The sequence below is a fragment of the Lithobates pipiens genome, unplaced genomic scaffold, assembly GCF_037356315.1.
Source record: "Lithobates pipiens isolate NorthernLeopardFrog02 unplaced genomic scaffold, aLitPip1_a1.2 Scaffold_8, whole genome shotgun sequence".
NCBI classification, from domain to species: domain Eukaryota; kingdom Metazoa; phylum Chordata; class Amphibia; order Anura; family Ranidae; genus Lithobates; species Lithobates pipiens.
The window spans coordinates 185,646,079-185,665,049 of record NW_027507903.1 but is presented as its reverse complement, the minus strand read 5'-3'; the positions used below and the strand labels follow the sequence as shown (position 1 = coordinate 185,665,049).

At 44.4% G+C, this 18,971-nt stretch overlaps 1 protein-coding gene across 2 annotated transcripts in view; it reads right to left on the bottom strand.

Annotated features, from left to right (window-relative positions):
* Window positions 1-16,022, bottom strand: part of TBC1D22A (TBC1 domain family member 22A) — an 839,044-nt gene extending 823,022 nt beyond the window's left edge. Inside the window, exons 1-2 of one of the 2 annotated variants that reach the window (XM_077468512.1) lie at window positions 15,781-16,022; window positions 2,701-2,757 (exon numbers count right to left, since the gene is read on the bottom strand). In XM_077468512.1, coding sequence (XP_077324638.1) covers window positions 2,701-2,757; window positions 15,781-15,842 — 119 coding nt within the window. In that variant the 5' untranslated portion in view covers window positions 15,843-16,022. The remainder of the gene's footprint in view (window positions 1-2,700; window positions 2,758-15,780) is intronic. The other variant, XM_077468511.1, reaches the window with a different exon arrangement.
* Window positions 16,023-18,971: the final 2,949 nt, after the last annotated feature.

The window sequence follows — 18,971 nt, the reverse complement described above, 5'->3', positions numbered from 1 at the left end:
TACATGCAAGGTTAATATCTCCTAAAATACAGGATTAAGAGATATTCATTTTACCTACAGACAAGCCTTATTAAAGCCTTATCTGTAGGTAAAAATGTACAAGCGGGGTATACAACCGTTTTAAAAACATATACAAATGACTTCCATCCCAGCCTATAGTAAAATGATAGCCTGGATGGAGCACTGTTGTTCTGGGAGGACGTCATACAACGTCTTCCCAAAACATGCCTCTTGCCGCGCCACTCAGCAGTGCGATCTGTCAGCGGCTGTGTCCACCGGACACAGCTGATGACTGTTCACTGTACGGGCCCACTGCCAGTGTCATGTAATCGCTGTGACCAGTCACAGTACATCACATGATAGTTAAATCAGCTTGCGACACAACTGTATACAATGGATGGCATGAAAGGAAGCCAGTTGTATACAGTTGTGTCACAAGCTGCGATTGTAGCGTGTGTTCACTGTGGCCAGACATGCCAAACACAGCCCATCTGTACCATGTGATTAGCTTTGACCAATCACAGCTTATCACATTAAAGCGGAGTTCCACCTAAGTGGAGCTTCCACTTATTCGCCTCATCCCCCCACTCTGTTTTTTTCCCCCCATTTCTGCAGATGGCCACGTGGCAAAGGTCGGCTTCCCTCCTCCTCCTTCCGCAGCAGGGCCAATTAAAAAGTGCAGTACACCTCGCGCATGCGCTGTAGGGCTGCACTGCCGGGTTCCTTAGTGGAAATGGCGGCTGGCTGCACCCAACAGCTGATCTGAAGATTGGCTGGGGTGGCGACATTGTGGGTTCCCTGGACAGGCAAGTGTCCGTACATTAAAAGTCATCAGCTGCAGTTTTTGTAGCTGCGGATTTCAAATTTTTGGTGGGGTGGGCGGACCTCCCCTTTAAAAGCACCCTGAATGCACTAGCTTCATTCAGTATAAATCTTTGCTTAAACCAACGAAACTCATAATGTGTACAAAAAATTTGATTAAGTGCATAAACCGGTATGAGGTGAAACCAAAAATATATTTATTTATAATTAAATCAAAAAATAAAGCTTTTCTTCAGCATATAAAAAATGTAAATTAAAGTCCGCTTATCTTCAGCACAAATAATACTAAAAGAAAAGCACCTACAGTTCTGTAGACAGGTCTTCACCAAAAAGTTTCTTTAGAGTCCTTGCAGAGATCTTTTTGCAGCCTCCAAAACAGCAAATACAACAACACAGCCAGACAGCTCCCCAGACAGGTGTTCATCTCCTTCTCCTCCTCCCCACCACCTCTCTACTACTTCCTGTCTTATAGGTTGTCTGTCTTCCTGGAGGCGGTTAACCCCCTGTGATCAGGGAGGGAGGCTCTTCCCCACCCAAATGTCACTTCAGAGCCTCCCAAATTCCGGGTCCCAACTATCTCTCTTAAAATATAGAGAGGACCGCGAGCCAGTCTTCTCCCGAAACTATCCCCGGAATTTGTCACCCATTTTTGGGTGACCCCCCTGAGGCCTACCATGATTTCCTTAAAAAGGAACACATCCTGAATACAGGCGCCACATAGCACCCGTCCAGGACCCAACCTTGGCGTCCCGTACAATATATTATATATATATATATATATATATATATATATATATATATATATATATATATTTATTTTTTATTTATTTTATTTTTTTTGTTTTTTTTGTTATTTTTTTGTTATTTTTTTAGTTTTTTTGTTTTGTTATACATACACTTTTTTTTTTCTTTTTTTTCCCCCAGGTATATGCATAGTTTGCAGACTCTATAAAACTTTCCTACAGACTAAATAATATACACTGATTTGTGGTATTTTTATCAAAGAAATGTAGCAGAATACATTTTGACCTAAACTAATGAAAAAAAGATTTGCAATATTTGATGACAGAAACAAAGAAAAACTTTTTTTAGGTCATTTTTCATTTATTAAAAAAAAAATAAAACACAATGGTGATTAAATACCAGGAAAAGAAATCTCTATTTGTGTGAAAATATTATATGGGTAGACAGTGTTGCATAACCGCACAACTATCACTCAAATTGCTACAGTGCTGAAAACTGAAAATTGGCCTGAGCAGAAAGGGAGTAAAAGTGCCCAGGACTGAAGTTGTTAAAAATAATGCAGACTGTCTTTTTTATTACAATACTTGAGCAAAAATAAACAAACAGAGTAAATGGTCCATTAAACCCCCTTAACTGTGGGTAGCAACTAACCAGCATTGGAGCAGCAAGAATTAGTGGTGTCACACTACTGCATACACTGTGTGAATCATAAAAGTGGCTAAACAAAATTACAATTAAATTTGGCCGGTATTTAATTTTTATTAAAGTGCCTCTTTAATACTTGTTCTGTAGGTCTCATATGAATGCACTTAACTTTCAGTTATGCTCTTTGCATTATAGATTACAAAAAAACAATAACGTAAAGCAGGTTTCAGGGCCGTGTAAATAAATTGGAATAATTTATTGTACAGTTCTCAGGAGCACACAAAGAACGAACTTTCACATTGTTCATACCGATTGTTGAACCTTGGCAAGCAACAATCTATATATTTATGACTTCCATAACAGGGAAAAGCAAACACAAACAGGTCAACTGTCCACAAGGCATAAAACCAAGCTAAAAGACCGTTCATGCGCTTTATTCTATTTTTTATATAAAAGATGAAAGCACTAAAAGATAAAAACTTGACTTACGCTCCATGAAGAAGTGGATCAAAAGGCGGATGCTGGGCACCATATACATGTTGAATGCTAATTTAAGAGGGGATAAAAAATACAACACTGTCAATACATGGTCCTAGAAAAACAAAAAGATAAAGGATTTTTTTCTAAATTCACATAATAGAATTTTCTGTATTAGTCTTTGTGCTTCCATAACAATTGTGCTACCTCTAAAGATTTGCGATACTAATATAAACAATATTACCGCAGGAGAAAAAAAAAAAATATAGCATCGCACGAGAACTTATGTTCTCTAATAAGATTTCTTTAAAAGAGAAGTATGGGATGAGAAAAAAATAAACTATCGTATCTTCCTAGATGGCTGCAACACTGATCCCAGCTGCAGCTATCCTACCTCCTCGGCCTCGAAGACCAAGAACGGAGTGATCAAACATCACTGAATGCTCAGTTCTTGATCTACAGCCTGCAGAGAATTGGTAATAGTCAATCACTGGAGCGCTAAGCTGTGTAGGGGGTGGGACCAGCCAGATCAGCCTCTCAGCAGCTCATATGGTCGGGATCTTTGCAAAACTAGATGCACTCTTGTGATCCATAAGAGAAGTGTAGCCAAAAAAGCTCCGGCTATACTTCTCCTTTAAAGTGGAATTCGGGGGTTAAGATTAACTAATCTTAAAAAAAAAAAAAACACAACACACACACTAAACCTCCTAACCAAACCATTCATCGGGCTAGGTTCACACGATTATAAAAATCACATACTGTAGATCACAAATCACTGAGTTTGCCCCCACCTGCATGCATGCATGCACAGCCAAGACACTGTGCTCTTGAGCAGACCTGCAGGCACCCCCATGCATTGGAAAATGCAGCAGGTTTTCCGGTGTGTGAAACCGCATGGTGCCAAAAGCACCACGATGTTCCTATGGCCGCATTTTCCAAAAAAGGGTCCGGGACCTTTCCCCTGCATTTCCCACAATTACAGCAGCCCATTCAATTGAATGGGCTGCTGTGCTCACGCAAGCACAAGCCACACCACCCACAAAAGTGTGAATCTGGCCTTAGGTCAAGTTAACAAGGTTTAGCCTACTTGCACAAGTGGCCCATGTGCATCATATCCTGGTACCCAGCCCTGCTGCCAACAGCCTGTCAGAATTCATAACCGTCTGAAATACACAGCAGCTGGACGCTGTACTGAGCTTGCTCACGTTTAAGGCCATATGCATTCAGGATTTTTTACCCACAGAGGCACACCTCTGGGTGCATCAGATCATTTAGGGGAGTATTTTGGACCTTTAGAATAGGTTTCATTTTAATGTACTGCAGTGATTACCGTATTTATCGGCGTATAACACCCTTTTCCCCTGAAAATCAGGGGGTAAATCATGTGTGCGTGTTATACGCCGATTCCTGCTGCCTTTGGCAATCATTGCGGTCTCGCCAGTGCTGGATTACACAGAGCCGCAACCTTCTGTGTATCCAGTGTTCAGTCACATACAGTCCAAACCGCCCCGGCCCGGCATTGGACCACTGTTCTGTCCATCATATGAGCAAGGCGGGACTGAGTGACTGAGCATTGGATACACAGGAGATCACGAATCTGTGTAATCCAGCACTGGCGAGGCTGCAATGATCATCAAAGGCAAGTCTGCAGATGGATACTGAACAGGTTGCAATCATGGGCACATTAGAGGCTGCAGATGGGCACTAAACAGGCTGCAATAATGGGCACATTAGAGGCTGCAGATGGGCACTAAACAGGCTGCAATAATGGGCATTTTAGAGGCTGCATTGATGGGCACTGACCCTTATTTTAAATTGTAAGGTTTTTTTTTCTGAAACGTCCCTTTTAAAGTTAAGGTTCGTGTTATACGCCGATAAATACCATAGTTACAGGGGGTAGGATTTTAAAACACATCTAAGAATCGGAAAGTTACTTTTTTTTTTTTTTTTTTGTAGCTTTGGATAGAGTAGGGAAGGGTTAAAACTAGGGATGCACCGAATGGGTTTTTGGGTGCCGAAACCGATACCGAAAATGAAAAATACACTAGGCCGAAAACCTAAACCGATACCGAAACAGCACCGATACCGAAAATGACTGTTTTTAAAAAATATTTTTATACAGGAGATGGTCAGAGACTGGGGACATGGTACGGGAGGTGGTCAGAGACCGGCGGCATGGTGCAGGAGGTGGTCAGAGACCGGCGGCATGGTGCAGGAGGTGGTCAGAGACCGGCGGCATGGTGCAGGAGGTGGTCAGAGACCGGCGGCATGGTGCAGGAGGTGGTCAGAGACCGGCGGCATGGTACAGGAGAGGATCAGAGACCGGCGGCATGGTACAGGAGAGGATCAGAGACCGGCGGCATGGTACAGGAGAGGATCAGAGACCGGCGGCATGGTACAGGAGGTGGTCAGAGACTGGCGACATGATAAAAGAGATAAATGTGTTGTCCCTTGTGCAGCCAGTGTGTTGTCCCCTGTGCAGCCAGTGATGCAGCGAAGAGAGAGGAGAGCCGACTCCGCCGTCTGGTTCAATAGAGCACCGGGAACATCACAGCTTTAATTTCAATAGCTGTGTGTTCCCCCGTCGCGCGCTGTAGCATACAGCCCCTCCCCCTTGTCCGGGGAACTGTGATAGATAGATTACCCTTCCAGATTGGACGGGTGATCTGTGTATCACAGTTCCCCGGACAAGGGGGAGGGGCTGTATGCGACGGCGCGTGACGGGGGAACACACAGCTATTGAAATTAAAGCTGTGATGTTCCCGGCGCTCTACTGAGCCAGACGGCAGTGGCGGATCTCCTGCGTTATAGATCTCCCATGATGGGCGGCACCAGGGGCCCAGGCCCCGCCCCGTTTTCAGCTCAATTATCGGCCGTTTTTTCCTTTTGGCAAATTGCCGAAAAGGGCATTTTCGGCTGATATGTTTTGGCGGCCGCAATGTCGGTGCATCCCTAGTTAAAACCATTATCAGCCTTTTATTTCTGCCTGTGTCCTGTTGGAGAGTTTTCTTTATATTTCCTGTTACAGAGATAAGAGCAAATTGCTCTAAAAACAAAGGGAAATTATCTGTGACAGTTCGCACCAGAACAGGTCCCCAATGAAAGATATCCCCCTCATCTTCTGTTGTGGTACCAACTCTAAAACACTGATTTCCTGTCACTTGTTGTCCCAGCGATATTGGTCACCCGGACAAATAGAGAGTGAAGGGGGGCGCGCGCGCGCACACACACACACACACACACACACACACACACACACACACCTACCTAACAAGACACTAGGATTTCCGGAAAAATAAAAATAAATAGTTTTTAGATACATGTTAAAAATAATGCAGCAATAAAAAGTTCTGATATGACTCTGTAAATGCAAAGAACACAAATGGCAGTGACAGTTTCGTACATTCAGGCTGTGAAATCCGTTCATCTCTGTAGGTTTGTTCTGAGAGTTAAATTGTGACTTTTTTCAGAATCACATTTTTCCAGTGTAGTGCTCCTCTTCATTTTTCCAGGAATCTCCTCTTCCTCTTTTAGTCTATGCCTGGCTATATAAGTTTACTGTTATCTGCCCATTTTCTAAAGAAATTGTGAAATCCATTTCAGTTTACTTCTGCAAAACCATTTCCATACACATCACAAGATTACTCCAGCTTCATTCCTACCAGCGTGTGCGTGTGTGTTTCTAAAATAATGTGTGCCACAAGAAATACACGGACTGCCGTTGATGACCCCCTATGACCTGTGTGGTCTTCTAGATATCATGCTGATCCTCTGGCTTGAATGTTTCCCGAATCATGGACTCAACATGTTTATGAAGCAAATGAAGTCAGAACTCATCTGCTTGCTTGTTTCAGGCTTATGCCCAAGGCTCGGTTCACACTGCTGCAACATAGGATCTGACTTGAGAGAACCCAAGTCACATGACATGTCAAATTCAATGTTTTCCTATGAGAGACATCTTAACTGATGCTATACAAGTCGCTCTGACTTTAGAAGACAAGCAAATATAATTTTCAAAGGAAAAGCAGTGATGGCAGGGTATACGTTTTCTAGTTCTCTTACTTTTTCTGGGTCGGTGACTGAAGCAGGCCACTGGACCACAATTAAAAAGCAGGGCACTAAAAGAAGCAGGTCAGAGATGACAGCCCCATACTTACTCTGTGCAGGTTTCCTTTTTACACTGGCCTCCTGCATTTAGCTTAAAGCAGCGTTTCTCAACTCCAGTCCTCAAGGTTGAGAAACGCTGGGTTAAAGAATATGTTAATCCAACATTTCATATTCCTGCTATGCGTCTGCTCTACAATGTACTTGTATGAAAAAGCATCCTGTTCTCTTTGTATTGCTTCCTTTGTGTGAAATCCCTGGTGACCCCGACAGTCCCTCTGCTTTCCTATTAAAAATTGGCCACACTAGATATGAGGTGTTATTCTTGGCCATGTATCAAAGAATATGGATAACACAAAAACTTTTCTTTCACTCATGGTTGGGGTTTGGGCGAAGCCATTTATTATCAATCAACTGCGTTTATTCTTTTTAAATCATAATGGCAACAGAAACTACCCAAATGATCCTGATCAAAAGTTTACACACCCCAGTTCTTAATACCGTGTATTGCCCCATTTAACATCAATGACAGCTTGAAGTCTTTCGTGGTATTTGTAGATGATGTTCTTTATCTTCTCAGATGGTAAAGATGCCCATTCCTCTTGGCAAAAAGCCTCCAGTTCATGTAAATTCTTGGGCTGTCTTGCATGAATTGCACGTTTGAGATCTCCCCAGAGTGGCTCAATAGAGGTCAGGAGACTGAGATGGCCACTCCAGAACCTTCACTTTATTCTACTGTAACCAATGACAGGTTGACTTGGCCTTGTGTTTTGATCATTGTCATTTTGGAATGTCCAAGCACAGCTTCCTGGCTGAAGAATGCAAATGTTCCTCCGGTATTTTGACAACATACTGCATTCATCTTGCCAACAATTTTGACCAAATTTCCTGTGCCTTTGTAGCTCACACATCCCCAAAACATCAGTGATCCACCTCTGTACCTTTCATCATAGGCCCTGTTGACTCCTCTCCAAATGTAGTGTTTATGGTTGTGGCCAAAAAGCTCAATTTTGGTCTCATCACTGCAAATGACTTTGTGCCAGAAGGTTTGTGGCCTGTTTCTGTGCTGTTTGGCATATTGTCAGTGGGATACTTTGTGGCATTTGCCCAGTAATGGCTTTCTTCTGGCGACTCGACCATGCAGCCCATCTTTCTTTAAGTGCCTCCTTATTGTGCATCGTCAAACAGCCACACCACATGTTTTCAGAGAGTCTTTATTTCACCTGAAGCTATTTGTGGGTTTTTCTTTGCATCCCAAACAATTTTCCAGACAGTTGTGACTGAAATTTTATTTGGTCTATCTGACCGTGGTTTGGTTTTAACAGAACCCCTCATTTTCCACTTCTTGATTAGAGTTTGAACACTGCCGATTGGCATTCTCAATTCCTTGGATATCTTTTTATATCCCTTTCCTGTTTTATACAGTTCAACTACCTTTAACTGCAGATCCTTTGACAATTATTTTGCTTTCCCCTTGACTCAGAATCCAGACACATCAGTGCAGCACTGGATGAAAGATGCAAGGGTCTGTCAGGAGTCCAGAAACTCATTGACCTTTTATACACACAAACTAATTACAAGCAAACAGATCACAGGTGAGAATGTTACCTTTAATAGCCATTCAGACCCCTTTGTGTCAACTTGTGTGCATGTTAGGTTTGTCACGATACTAGTATCGGCACCAATACCGAGCATTTGAGCGAGTACTTGTCAGCAGGCAGAATCGGTGGACGGAGTGGAGAGCGAGTCCTCACCTGCAGTGGAACTAGCTAGGTAAGATGGCAGGGGTGCAGCCGCATCAGGATCAGTGACCGGAGCCATCACATTTGGTCGCCATCAGCAGCTGAACATCCCGACGCCCATCTTGGTACACCCTGCACTCTGCTGTAGTAAGCCAGCAGCGTTTATCTTGTTACACCCAGCCCATATAGTTCAGGCTGGGTGTAAAAAGATGTCTGCTGCTGCTTACTGCAGTCAAGTGCAGGGTGTACCAAGATGGGCATCGCAGCATAGTATTTCAAAATAAATCCTTTCCTAATGTAATTTATTGTTGCATTTCAGTGCCAACCACATGCCAGTGCCACTTAGTGCCCAACTGCCCATAAGTGCCACCTATCAGTGCCATCCATCAGTCAAACTGTCACGACATTTAAAAAAAAAAAAAAAAAAGTATTGGTAATTGGCATCGGCGAGTACTTGAAAAAAGTATTGTTACTTGTACTGTGTCTTAAAAATCGGTATCGGGCCAACCCTAGCTTTTGATCAGGGTCATTTGGGTAGCACAAGTCTTTCTCAGCAGTATGGGTACTTTTCCATCTTATGCTACAACAAAATACAGTCAGGCCGAGTGCTTTGTCATCATTTAAGAGAAGCCTTTAATTTTTTTTTATGAAGAGGTGGGAGGATGATGTCATCATTTCCCACTTGGCCAATCAGCAGATGCCATGTATTCATGGATAAAAAAATAAAACAGTTTTCTTGAAAAGTGGAGGAGCACCCAGCTTGACTTTAGTTCCTGACAGCAGATGGAAAATCGCCCAGACTGCTACCAGAACACATCACCACTTTCTGTATGCCAGCACACACGGTGGCTACTTAGAAGTAATTTGTTTGGGCCAGCTTGGTCCAAACTAAAAATCTGAAGAAAGCTGAAATTCTACTTTCTAATGCGGCAGAGCGGCCCCACTGAGCTGGATCACATACATGTACATGATATGGCTCTTCTGCGTAAGGGGCGCACACGAGAGAATTTCTCTCTTTTTTGCCGACTTTGCAAAAGTACTTTCTACACTACTTTTGTCAACTTCGGGGGTGATTTCAATAGACATCTGTGCACGAACCCGCACAGATGTCTTTCAAGTACCCCTCCAAAGTTGGACTAAAATGCACCTTTGAAATCGTGAGAGTTTGATTTCAAAGCCGTGTTCGGTGTGAACGAGGGCACAAAAGCAGGTTTGTCAAAGCCAGTGTGAATGAGGCCTTAGGGTAAACCTAAACACAGGCATGGCCTACTCTTCTGAAATAGCCATACAATTGGGAAACATTAGCTGCAATGACAAACAATAAACTTTTTTTTATGTTACAGCTAAAAATATTTTATGAACAACCTCCGTTATATACATTTAAAGCAAAACTGAAGTCATTACAACAGCCTGTGAGCAGGCAGGCTATTATTGCATGGAATGTTTGCAATAAAATAAACCTATCTGCCTTCATAGTCTTCTGTGTCATGTAAACTGAGCGGCTCACACAGAACAAGGAAGCAACTGAAGAAATGTAAAAACAAATCAATAAAATCTACCTTCCTATTTACTAATGACAGTAGCATACAGATTCAAAAAAAAGCACTGCCGACAGAGAGCAAAGTTCAGTTTTAAGAAAAAGCGACTTTATTGAATTCGTCTTCAGAAGGGGACTCATAGGATCTTAGCGGCTACGTGTCTTATGTGGAGGGTGCAAACAAGTGGAACTTCTCATTTTGGGTGGAGCTCTGCTTGAAAATGTAATTAAAGCCAAAATGATTTTTTTTTTTTTTTCTAAATAGCAAAGAGATGGGTTACTAACTCTCCTCTATATTATTTTGTCCTAGTAAGCATTATCTCTAGAAACAAAAAAAAGCCAAGAGTTATCAAAAAGAGGAATAGAAAGCCAATCTTCCAAAGAGGACACTTGTTGCACTAATATCTGTCCAAGAGAGACCTTACCTCATTTCGGAGAGATTTCTTATGGCGCTAGATTTACGGGCAAGGCAGGGCATTGCTCAAGTGCTGTGCATGAACAAGCCCCTGTTAATATTTGCCAGCTGTCTGGACAAGGGCAATGGCATTAAGGCTCCGTTCGCACCTGGGCATTTTCAGATTGCGGCATAATTGCCGAGCAGCGGGAGTCCATTGGCTTCCACTGCTGTCAATCACAGTCAGTGAGCCAAAGAGGAGAGAGTGGGAGGGGAGGGTGGCGAGCCATGGCTTTAAGTGTCTTATGGACACAGAAGCAGCTCAGGAGTGAGCACGCAGTGGTGCCCCAAGGGCAAGTGGCTTTCTCTGGAGGCACTGCTTGAGGGGGGAGGAGCAAGAAGCACCAGCAGAGGACACAAAAAAATAAATAAAAAAGGAGGATCGGAGCTTTATAGCAAGTATAGTACAGAAAAAGGTTGACACTTTGTGGACTTTAATGGGCCCCCCTTTATTAGGGCCTAGTAAGGTTGAACAAAGTGTATATTGGACTGATAAAATCAAAAGGGATCCTGAGGGGTAGTCTGTTGAGATTTGGCAATCACACCAACTATCCCTTAGGTCTCATTCACACAGCATTTTAGTGACAACTGTGGAAAGAATACAGCGTATTACTGAGGTTGGATTCACAGGTGGATGTGGATTTGGACTGCTGAGCCTGTACAAATCAATGACAGGCCGATAGCAGCCACAACTGTCAGCCAAAAAACCCAAAGTAATTGCACAAGGATCGATTACCTGCCGTTAGAGACAGATTATCACCCCTGAATGCTAGCAATGTGTGTCCAGAGCCAGTCATTGGTTCCTAACTGCAGATATTTGCTGGTTGGAACACCAGCAGACACCTGCAAACATTGTCAGCCTGTCATTGCTTTATTCAGGCTGAGTGGCTGCAACTGTCTACATCCACCTGTGAATCCAGCAGCAGAACACGCTGGACTCTCATCACCTAATCACTAATGGCATTCTGTGTACATCCAGTTCTTGCTGGAGGTTCTTCTTGCTGTCTGTGTCCATGTTGGGAACATTTTCCCTTACACATTGTTCAGTCACACGCCACACCAAATTATCTGGCATACAGACAGGACAAATGTTCTAACCTTACTTCACAATAACCAAAGCTAGGAAAGAAGAACATTTAAACCAAACTTGTGCCATTTCTACACTTTCAGAACCAAGTCATGAAAGTAGGTGTAAATCACAAATCAATAACATAACATTCATATAATATAGAAATTCAATTTTCAAGATTTACAATCTGCAGCTTTTTTGAAATAATATTTGATGATCCTGCCATAAAGGTCTTTATAAAAGAATAATTCCAGACATCGGCTTATTATGCATCCATACATTAGTCCAGCTTGGACCAATGCAGAGTGCATAAAAATAATGATCTTTAACAAAAAAAGAAAAAACTATTTGGATATAAATTCAGATATTAATAAAATGCTTTTGGAGTAAAAATCTAAACAAACATATGTAGCATGAGGCTCTATATTCTGGAATATTTAATTTTTTGGTAAAATCATTCAATGAATCCAAGCCCTGCAAGCTTAGAGAACATGCATTACATTGATGAATTCACACAATTTCACACTACCAGCAAGAATGAGTCCATACATTTTAAGAGCACCTGTCATTTCAGATCCATCATGGAGGCACCTGTTAGCGGGCATCCACTCACCTGCTGCCGCCATGCCCCTCACCACGTTGTGTCACTGCCGCATTACCAGTTGTCCCATTAAAGCAAATACAACTGTCGGTGAGTCAACAGCAGGTCAGAAGAGGAGCTGCTGCAGGACAGATGACAGTTGCTCTTTAAAAATAATGATTTAAATGGAGTTGATTTAAATCAAGCCTTTTGTTTAGCGATTTAAATTATGATTTAAAAAGAATTGATGTAAATTAAATCCACCCTGGACCAATGTAGCTATGCATATACCATTCCGGGTCCATACTGCTGGAAGGTGGAAATCACTGAAGTAGACAACGTGCATCATGAACACAGGTGGTCGGCTGCTCGGCGCCATTGAGAGACGACTTTGCATATTCTGAATTAATAGTGTTCTCTGACTAAACAAGATGGAGATATGGGGCAGTGAAGTCACTTTCTCCACCTCCTCCAACCAGAGAATGCTTTGTGTTCATTCAGACAATGCCAAGTGTTTCCTGGCACCCCTGCTGAGGGACTTATCTCCTATATTAACAATCAAGTCAGCTGCTCAGCACAGGAACCAGAAGCAAGTGGAGATCACTGGAGTATCGGAATCCATCTCCAGGGGCATCAGCCAGGTATAGTATATACCTAGTTAGATTGGTCCAAGCTGGACCAGTGTATTTATGTAGAACTTTCCGATTCCTGTAATGATTCTTTAAAGCAGAGTTTGTCATATTTTAGTTTATTACAAAAAGTATAGCTGCTGACTTTTAATAAACACGCACTCACCTGTCCCACGATCCAGCGGTGCACTCACCCACGCTGCGTTCTCTCCCGAGTCCTCTCTTGGTGGCTCTGGCATCTCTACTATCGTCACCCAGCTGCGATAGCTTGCAGCTTTACAGCCAGGTGCCCGCTGTGCATGCGCAAGCGGTGCTTCGCTCTGTGACTGGTCCCAAAGTTTTCTAGGACCTTCCATGTGCCCCAGAAAACTTTGGGAGGGAAAGCTTCTGATCGCCTAAGGCGACCAGAATGGAAGTAGGGGCAGGTACCTGCTACCCAAAAGCTCAGTTTCCGAAACAGGAGCTGGGGAGGAAGCCTTAAAGTGGAAGTTGCACTTTTAGGAGGAACTTCACATTAAGGCACCTTTTGTTATACGTTGACACTCTGTCCCTGTCACACAGTTGTGCTCCTACGCTGCCATCCTGCCACATAGAATTTGAATGTTTCTACACAAGCATTGCTCACTATTGTCACCATCAGGGAACCTGCACTGAGAAATTCCATGTACCCATCACTGGAGTACATGCATATAGACAGCAAATGACTAATGAGGCTGTATAAAATCAGCAGCACTGGGATGCAACATCTCAAAAACTTTGAATTGGGAGTATGGCCAAAGCTTTTTGGGTCATACTTGTCTTCTAGGTCACAAGATGGATCCCTTTTTTCTGCACTTCTGTGACCCAGATATAGCCGACAGCAGGGTAATACCCGCTGTCAGCTGACATCACAGAGCCAGTAGCCAATCCAGGCTCTACAGAGATCCAGACAATGTTGGGATTCACCAAGATGCCCGACTGCCAGCTGGCTCAGCATGCCACTGAAAGCCTCAGCCAGCCCCTCCGACCCCTTTCACACATCCAGTGAGCGCTAGAGAGGCAGAGTAGAGAGCAATGATTAACAATCACCAGTCTCTGCTCAGTGAAGCCCAATAATTGAGCAATAAGCAGTCATGTGATTGCCCAGCTGAATCTACAGTAAATATATCCTAAATGGCGCACATTTAGGAAATATTTATAGTATCTATAAGCAAGCTTTATTATAGGCTTACCTACAGGTAAAAATCATGCATGGGAGTTTATTCCCACTTTAAGGTAAAAATGCCCCAGTGCCTTTGTGTGCCCAACCTCCACACACTTACCTTAACTGTAGTCACCAGTACTGGTTCCCACTGATCTGCATCACTTCCCTGATCTTCTGGGTTCTGGAGGCAGATAGTGATAGAAGCAGGGTTGCCACCTCCTCCCTTTAAACCCAAACACACATGAATTACACAGGTTCTGAGGCTAATTTAATGCAGGTAAGGCCCCTTTCACACTGGGGGGTTGAGTGCGTCGGCAGTAAAGTGCTGCTATTTTTAGCGGCGCTTTATCATCAATTTTGTGGTGCTATTTGGCAGCTATCTGGGCGCTTTTACCCGCGCCAGCAGCCAAGAAAGGGTTAAAACCACAGCAAAGCGCTGCTGCAGCAGCAATGCTGGCGGTATAGCTGCCCTGCCCATTCATTTCAATGGGCAGGAGCGGTGTATACACCGCTCCTTCACTGCTCCAAAGATGCTGCTAGCAGGACTTTTTGTTACCGTCCTGCCAGCGCACCGCTCCAGAGTGAAAGCCCCCAGGCTTTCACACTGGAGAGATAGGAGCGGCTCTTTACAGGCGCTATTTTTAGCACTGTAGCGTCTATAAAGTGCCTCAGTGTGAAAGGGGTCAGAGGCACCAAATTTAATTACCACCTTAATCAGCCACTGAACCTGTGTAATTAATAAGTGTTAAAGGGATGAGGTGGCAACACTAGCTAAAAGTGACTGCTGCCATCAGTCAAATTACTGGGAGGAGTGAGTGAGCAGGGGCATGATTTGCCAGGCATGGTTGCTGTATATCAGGGGTAGGCAACCTGGGGCCATCCAGCTATTGTGTAACTCGATTTCCCATAAGACCTTGCAAGGCTGGCAGTTACAAGTACAATGGGATTTGTAGTTCTGCAACAGCTGAAGGGCCCCAGGTTGCCTACCGCTGCTGTATATGGACAAGAGGTGACCTGGGGAATCCTCCAAACTTGTGCTCTTTTATTTAAACTCAATGAGCTGTGAGTGGGGGTCTTTCCAACTTAGCAGCTCATATAAATACAGGTGGGCTGCAGTGCAGGAATTGCAGCTCACTGGTCTGAAAGAAGAGTGCGGGTTTGGTGTTGAGCTGGAGAGGAGTTCAGGGGATGCCTGCACTAATCTCTTGTCCATAGAGATGACAGACATGTACATCGCTGGCACGGAGCGTGCACACAGGCAGGGGTCTGCTGACCAAGCCCCCTGATAAGCAGACACCTATGCGTACACGCATGCAGCGGTAGCTAAAGAGAAGTAGAGAATATATATATATATATATATATATATATATACACACACACACACACACACACCGTACAAGTTAGGACCTCTTCTACCCCCACAGAAAAACGTATGGGTGTAATATCAGAGGAAAGATCAATCACAAACCCTGGGAGCCCCCATTGTAGATGGGGGGAGGGGAGTGATAAATAAAGCAAAGCCTCCTATTGGAGGGAACCCTAGGACACCCTATGCTGCACCCACCTACATATCACTCAGGATCCCTATATTTCTTGTACATTCTATTCTGCTTCTCCTGACTGCAGAGGATGGCACCAGTCATCACACAAGCATGGTGTCCCCAGAGCACAGACCATCAGGGACCCCCCGGCTGTGGTGAATTCTAGGGGCCCCCCTGGCTGTGCGGATGGTGACAAGGAAGTCCTGGTGACACAAGTGTCAGGAAATGAGCCATTTGTCCCCACAGTACCTACCTCCCCGGTACTTTAGAGACGTTCCTCTTCCAGAATTGCTTTCTCCCCGTATCGCTCGCCATTTCCTCTCCACATCACCGATCTCCCGGGAGAAATCGACGGATCGCACCCGGCTACTCAATTTTTTTCCCCCAAACCCTCCTATCCACTGTGACTGGAAGTCGCCATGTTTGGACGGGCAACAACCAATCCCGCCATTGGTTGAGCTGACAACCTGAGGGTTGTCGTCCAATCAGAAGTGGCGATGCTTAGCATCGCGGAAGTCAACAAACTTTTGCCAGCACTTAAAGGGCCCTGTAATATAGTAATGACGTTCCGCAGCCCGGTGTTCCGCCCATTCTACGTCATATGAGAAGGACAAGTACGTAAAAAATGTGTCTCCTCCCAGGACGCCGCCATGTTTATGGTTATCTCATAGGGCTAGAAGCAGGGGACACAAGCGTTCTATAATGTAACGGAATGCAAAAAAGCAAACGTTCCATTCAGAGATCATAGTTCCATTCGCGCGGTAGATGAGATCTCTGTTCTGTGACAATGTTTTTTTTTTTTTTTCATGAGTACACAACTAGTATTTTTTTTTTTTTTTTTTTATCTTAAAGAGAATTTGTCACCACCTAATACCTATTAAAGTGGTGTTCCATCCCAGCCAATCTTCATCTTACGGCTTCACAGACGGTTCCCTACTGCGGATGCGTAAAGTGTGATGCACTTTCTAATTGGCCCAGCGGCGGAAGGGGGCCGAATAAGGGTTGCCACCTGTCCAGGATTCACCCGGACAGTTCAGACTGCCTGAAACCCAGACACATTATTCAGACTGGACTATGGCTTCCCAGCAGGGTTGCTGGCTTCAGTTGTCTAAGCTGAGAGTGTCTGTTACACTCTCTTTCATGCTGCCCAAAGCCAGCACTAACAACCCCCCCCCCCCCCCATACACACAAACGAGAGAGGGCTCAATCTGCACCTCTTTCTCCCACCCCTACCCCTCTGTGTCTGCCCACACTCCAATCCCCAGGACTGTGCCTCAGAAAAGTGGGGGGGGGGGTGGAAATTTGAAGTCTAGCAGCCTCAGATACATCTGGGTGAGAGTTGCTGACTGCCAAGGGGTGAATGAGCTCACCATCCATCCCTGTCTGTGACTGAAGTCTCCCCCCTTCTCTCTCCTGCCTCTGAGCGAGCACGCTAAGGTAAATCAGGGTTCTCAGAGCACCCCTTATATCAGAGTTCCCCATTACACCAGAGGACACAGTGTCCCCCCTTACATCAGAGTCCTCTCTGTACATCAGAGTTCTCATTGTTCCCCCTCAAATCAGGGTTCCTAGAGAACCCCTTATGTTAGAGTCCCTAAAATTCTCCCTTACATCAGAGTCTGCAGAGACACCCCCGCCCCTTACAAAGGGAAAGGGAACTCTGCGGGTTCAGCTGTAAGGGGAACTCTGTGGACTCTGATGAGAAGGGGGGCTTTTGTCATTAACTTCATATGATTAGAAATGTTATGTAATAGTAAAATATATGTATAGTTTATACCATAACAAAAAAAATTGCTGTGAGCCGCTAAAGTGCTCGGGTTTGATTTGATGAAAAGGTGACAACCCTAGGGCTGAACCTCCGAGGGATGGTGCCGCTGCACCGTCTCTGGAAGTGGGGAAAGGGTACCTGTTGAAAACAGGTACCTGTTCCCCCCTCTCCCCTAAAAGGTGCCAAATGTGACAGATTAGTGGAAGCTCCACTTTTGGGTGGAACTCCGCTCTAAGTCATAGCTTCCAACTGTCCTAGATTTCAAGGGACTGTCCCTGATTTAGAATAAAGTCCCTCTTTCCTCCTCATTGGTCTGATATACATATATAGTTGTATAAAAAATGAACTTTTTATCTTTCAAAAAATGTTTTCCAGTGCTAAACCTTTCATCCAATTTCTAAATTGCTGCATTTGTAAATTTCAAAAGTCAATATAAAGGAATAGTAGTGGTTAGATTTTTTTTAAAAAGCACTTGTGGGTTTAACTAATATTGTTTTCATATAATTCTCCTTTAAAGGGGCATGGCAGGGGGGTGTATCCTATGCCTACATACCACGTTCCCATCTCAAAAAGTTAGGAAGTATGATTAACTGGTTCGCACCTGGCATATTACAGATTAATGCCAGTGGAAACCTCTCATCCCCAGGCAGGCATCATATGACGTCCACCCAGAAACACCGCTCACGTGCGCCCTGGGTGCTTGCAGCGCCGTGATCCGGGATGGGCTGTGTCCCTCAGGCACAGCCCATCCCCGATCAGGGTAACGAGCCAATGAAAATGGCTCTTTACTAAGTGACCGGCTGTGGACAATCACAGCTGGTCACATGCAATGTCCTCATTCATATCGCTTGTGTGTGCATCCAGGGGCACGCAGCATGGGGATGAGGTGTGTCCCTCCGACACAACCCTTTCCCCAATCAGGGTAAAAAGCCAATAAATTTAGCTCTTTACCACGTACACAGCCGGTCGTAAATGTAAACAAACAGTAACGATGTTACTAGGTTCTCCTCCTCACACACCAATCCAGTGTGAGGAGGAGATCATGGGAACAGTGAGTTACCGATTACAGTGAACATTACTGTGCCCAGATTGCCCCAGTAATAAAGAGTACCTGTCTGTGAGCCCATCAGAGTACCGGAGCACCTGTGACCAGCCGATCAGAATAACCGAGTACCTAACTGCAGCCCATCAGATTACCTGAGTACCTATCTGCAGCCCATCATAGTAATAGAGTACCTATCTGCAGCCCATCTGAGTACCTCTCTCCAGCCCATCAGAGTACCAGAATATCTGTCTGCAGCCCATCAGAGTACCTGAGTATCTGTCTGCAGCCCATCAGAGTGCCTGTTGTGCAGCTTATCAGAGTGCCTGTTGTAGTGCCCATCATTTCCTGTCATGCAGCCTGTCAGAGTACCTGTCCTGAAGCCCATCAATGTTATTTGTCATACAGCCACCATGTCCAAAAACATTTTTACTACTGAAGAGGCATATCAAATCCTAAGCTTGGACAGATGAGAGTAGCAGGGAGCTCTCACCATTCAATTCCAATTCAGAATATGAGCCTGTCGAAAACAGTGGATCGGGGACCAAATTGGAGGAGGAAGCAGTCCATTCTAAAAGAAGATGCTCTGAAGAACAGGCAGCCACCAACAGCACCATACACCCCAAATGCCAAC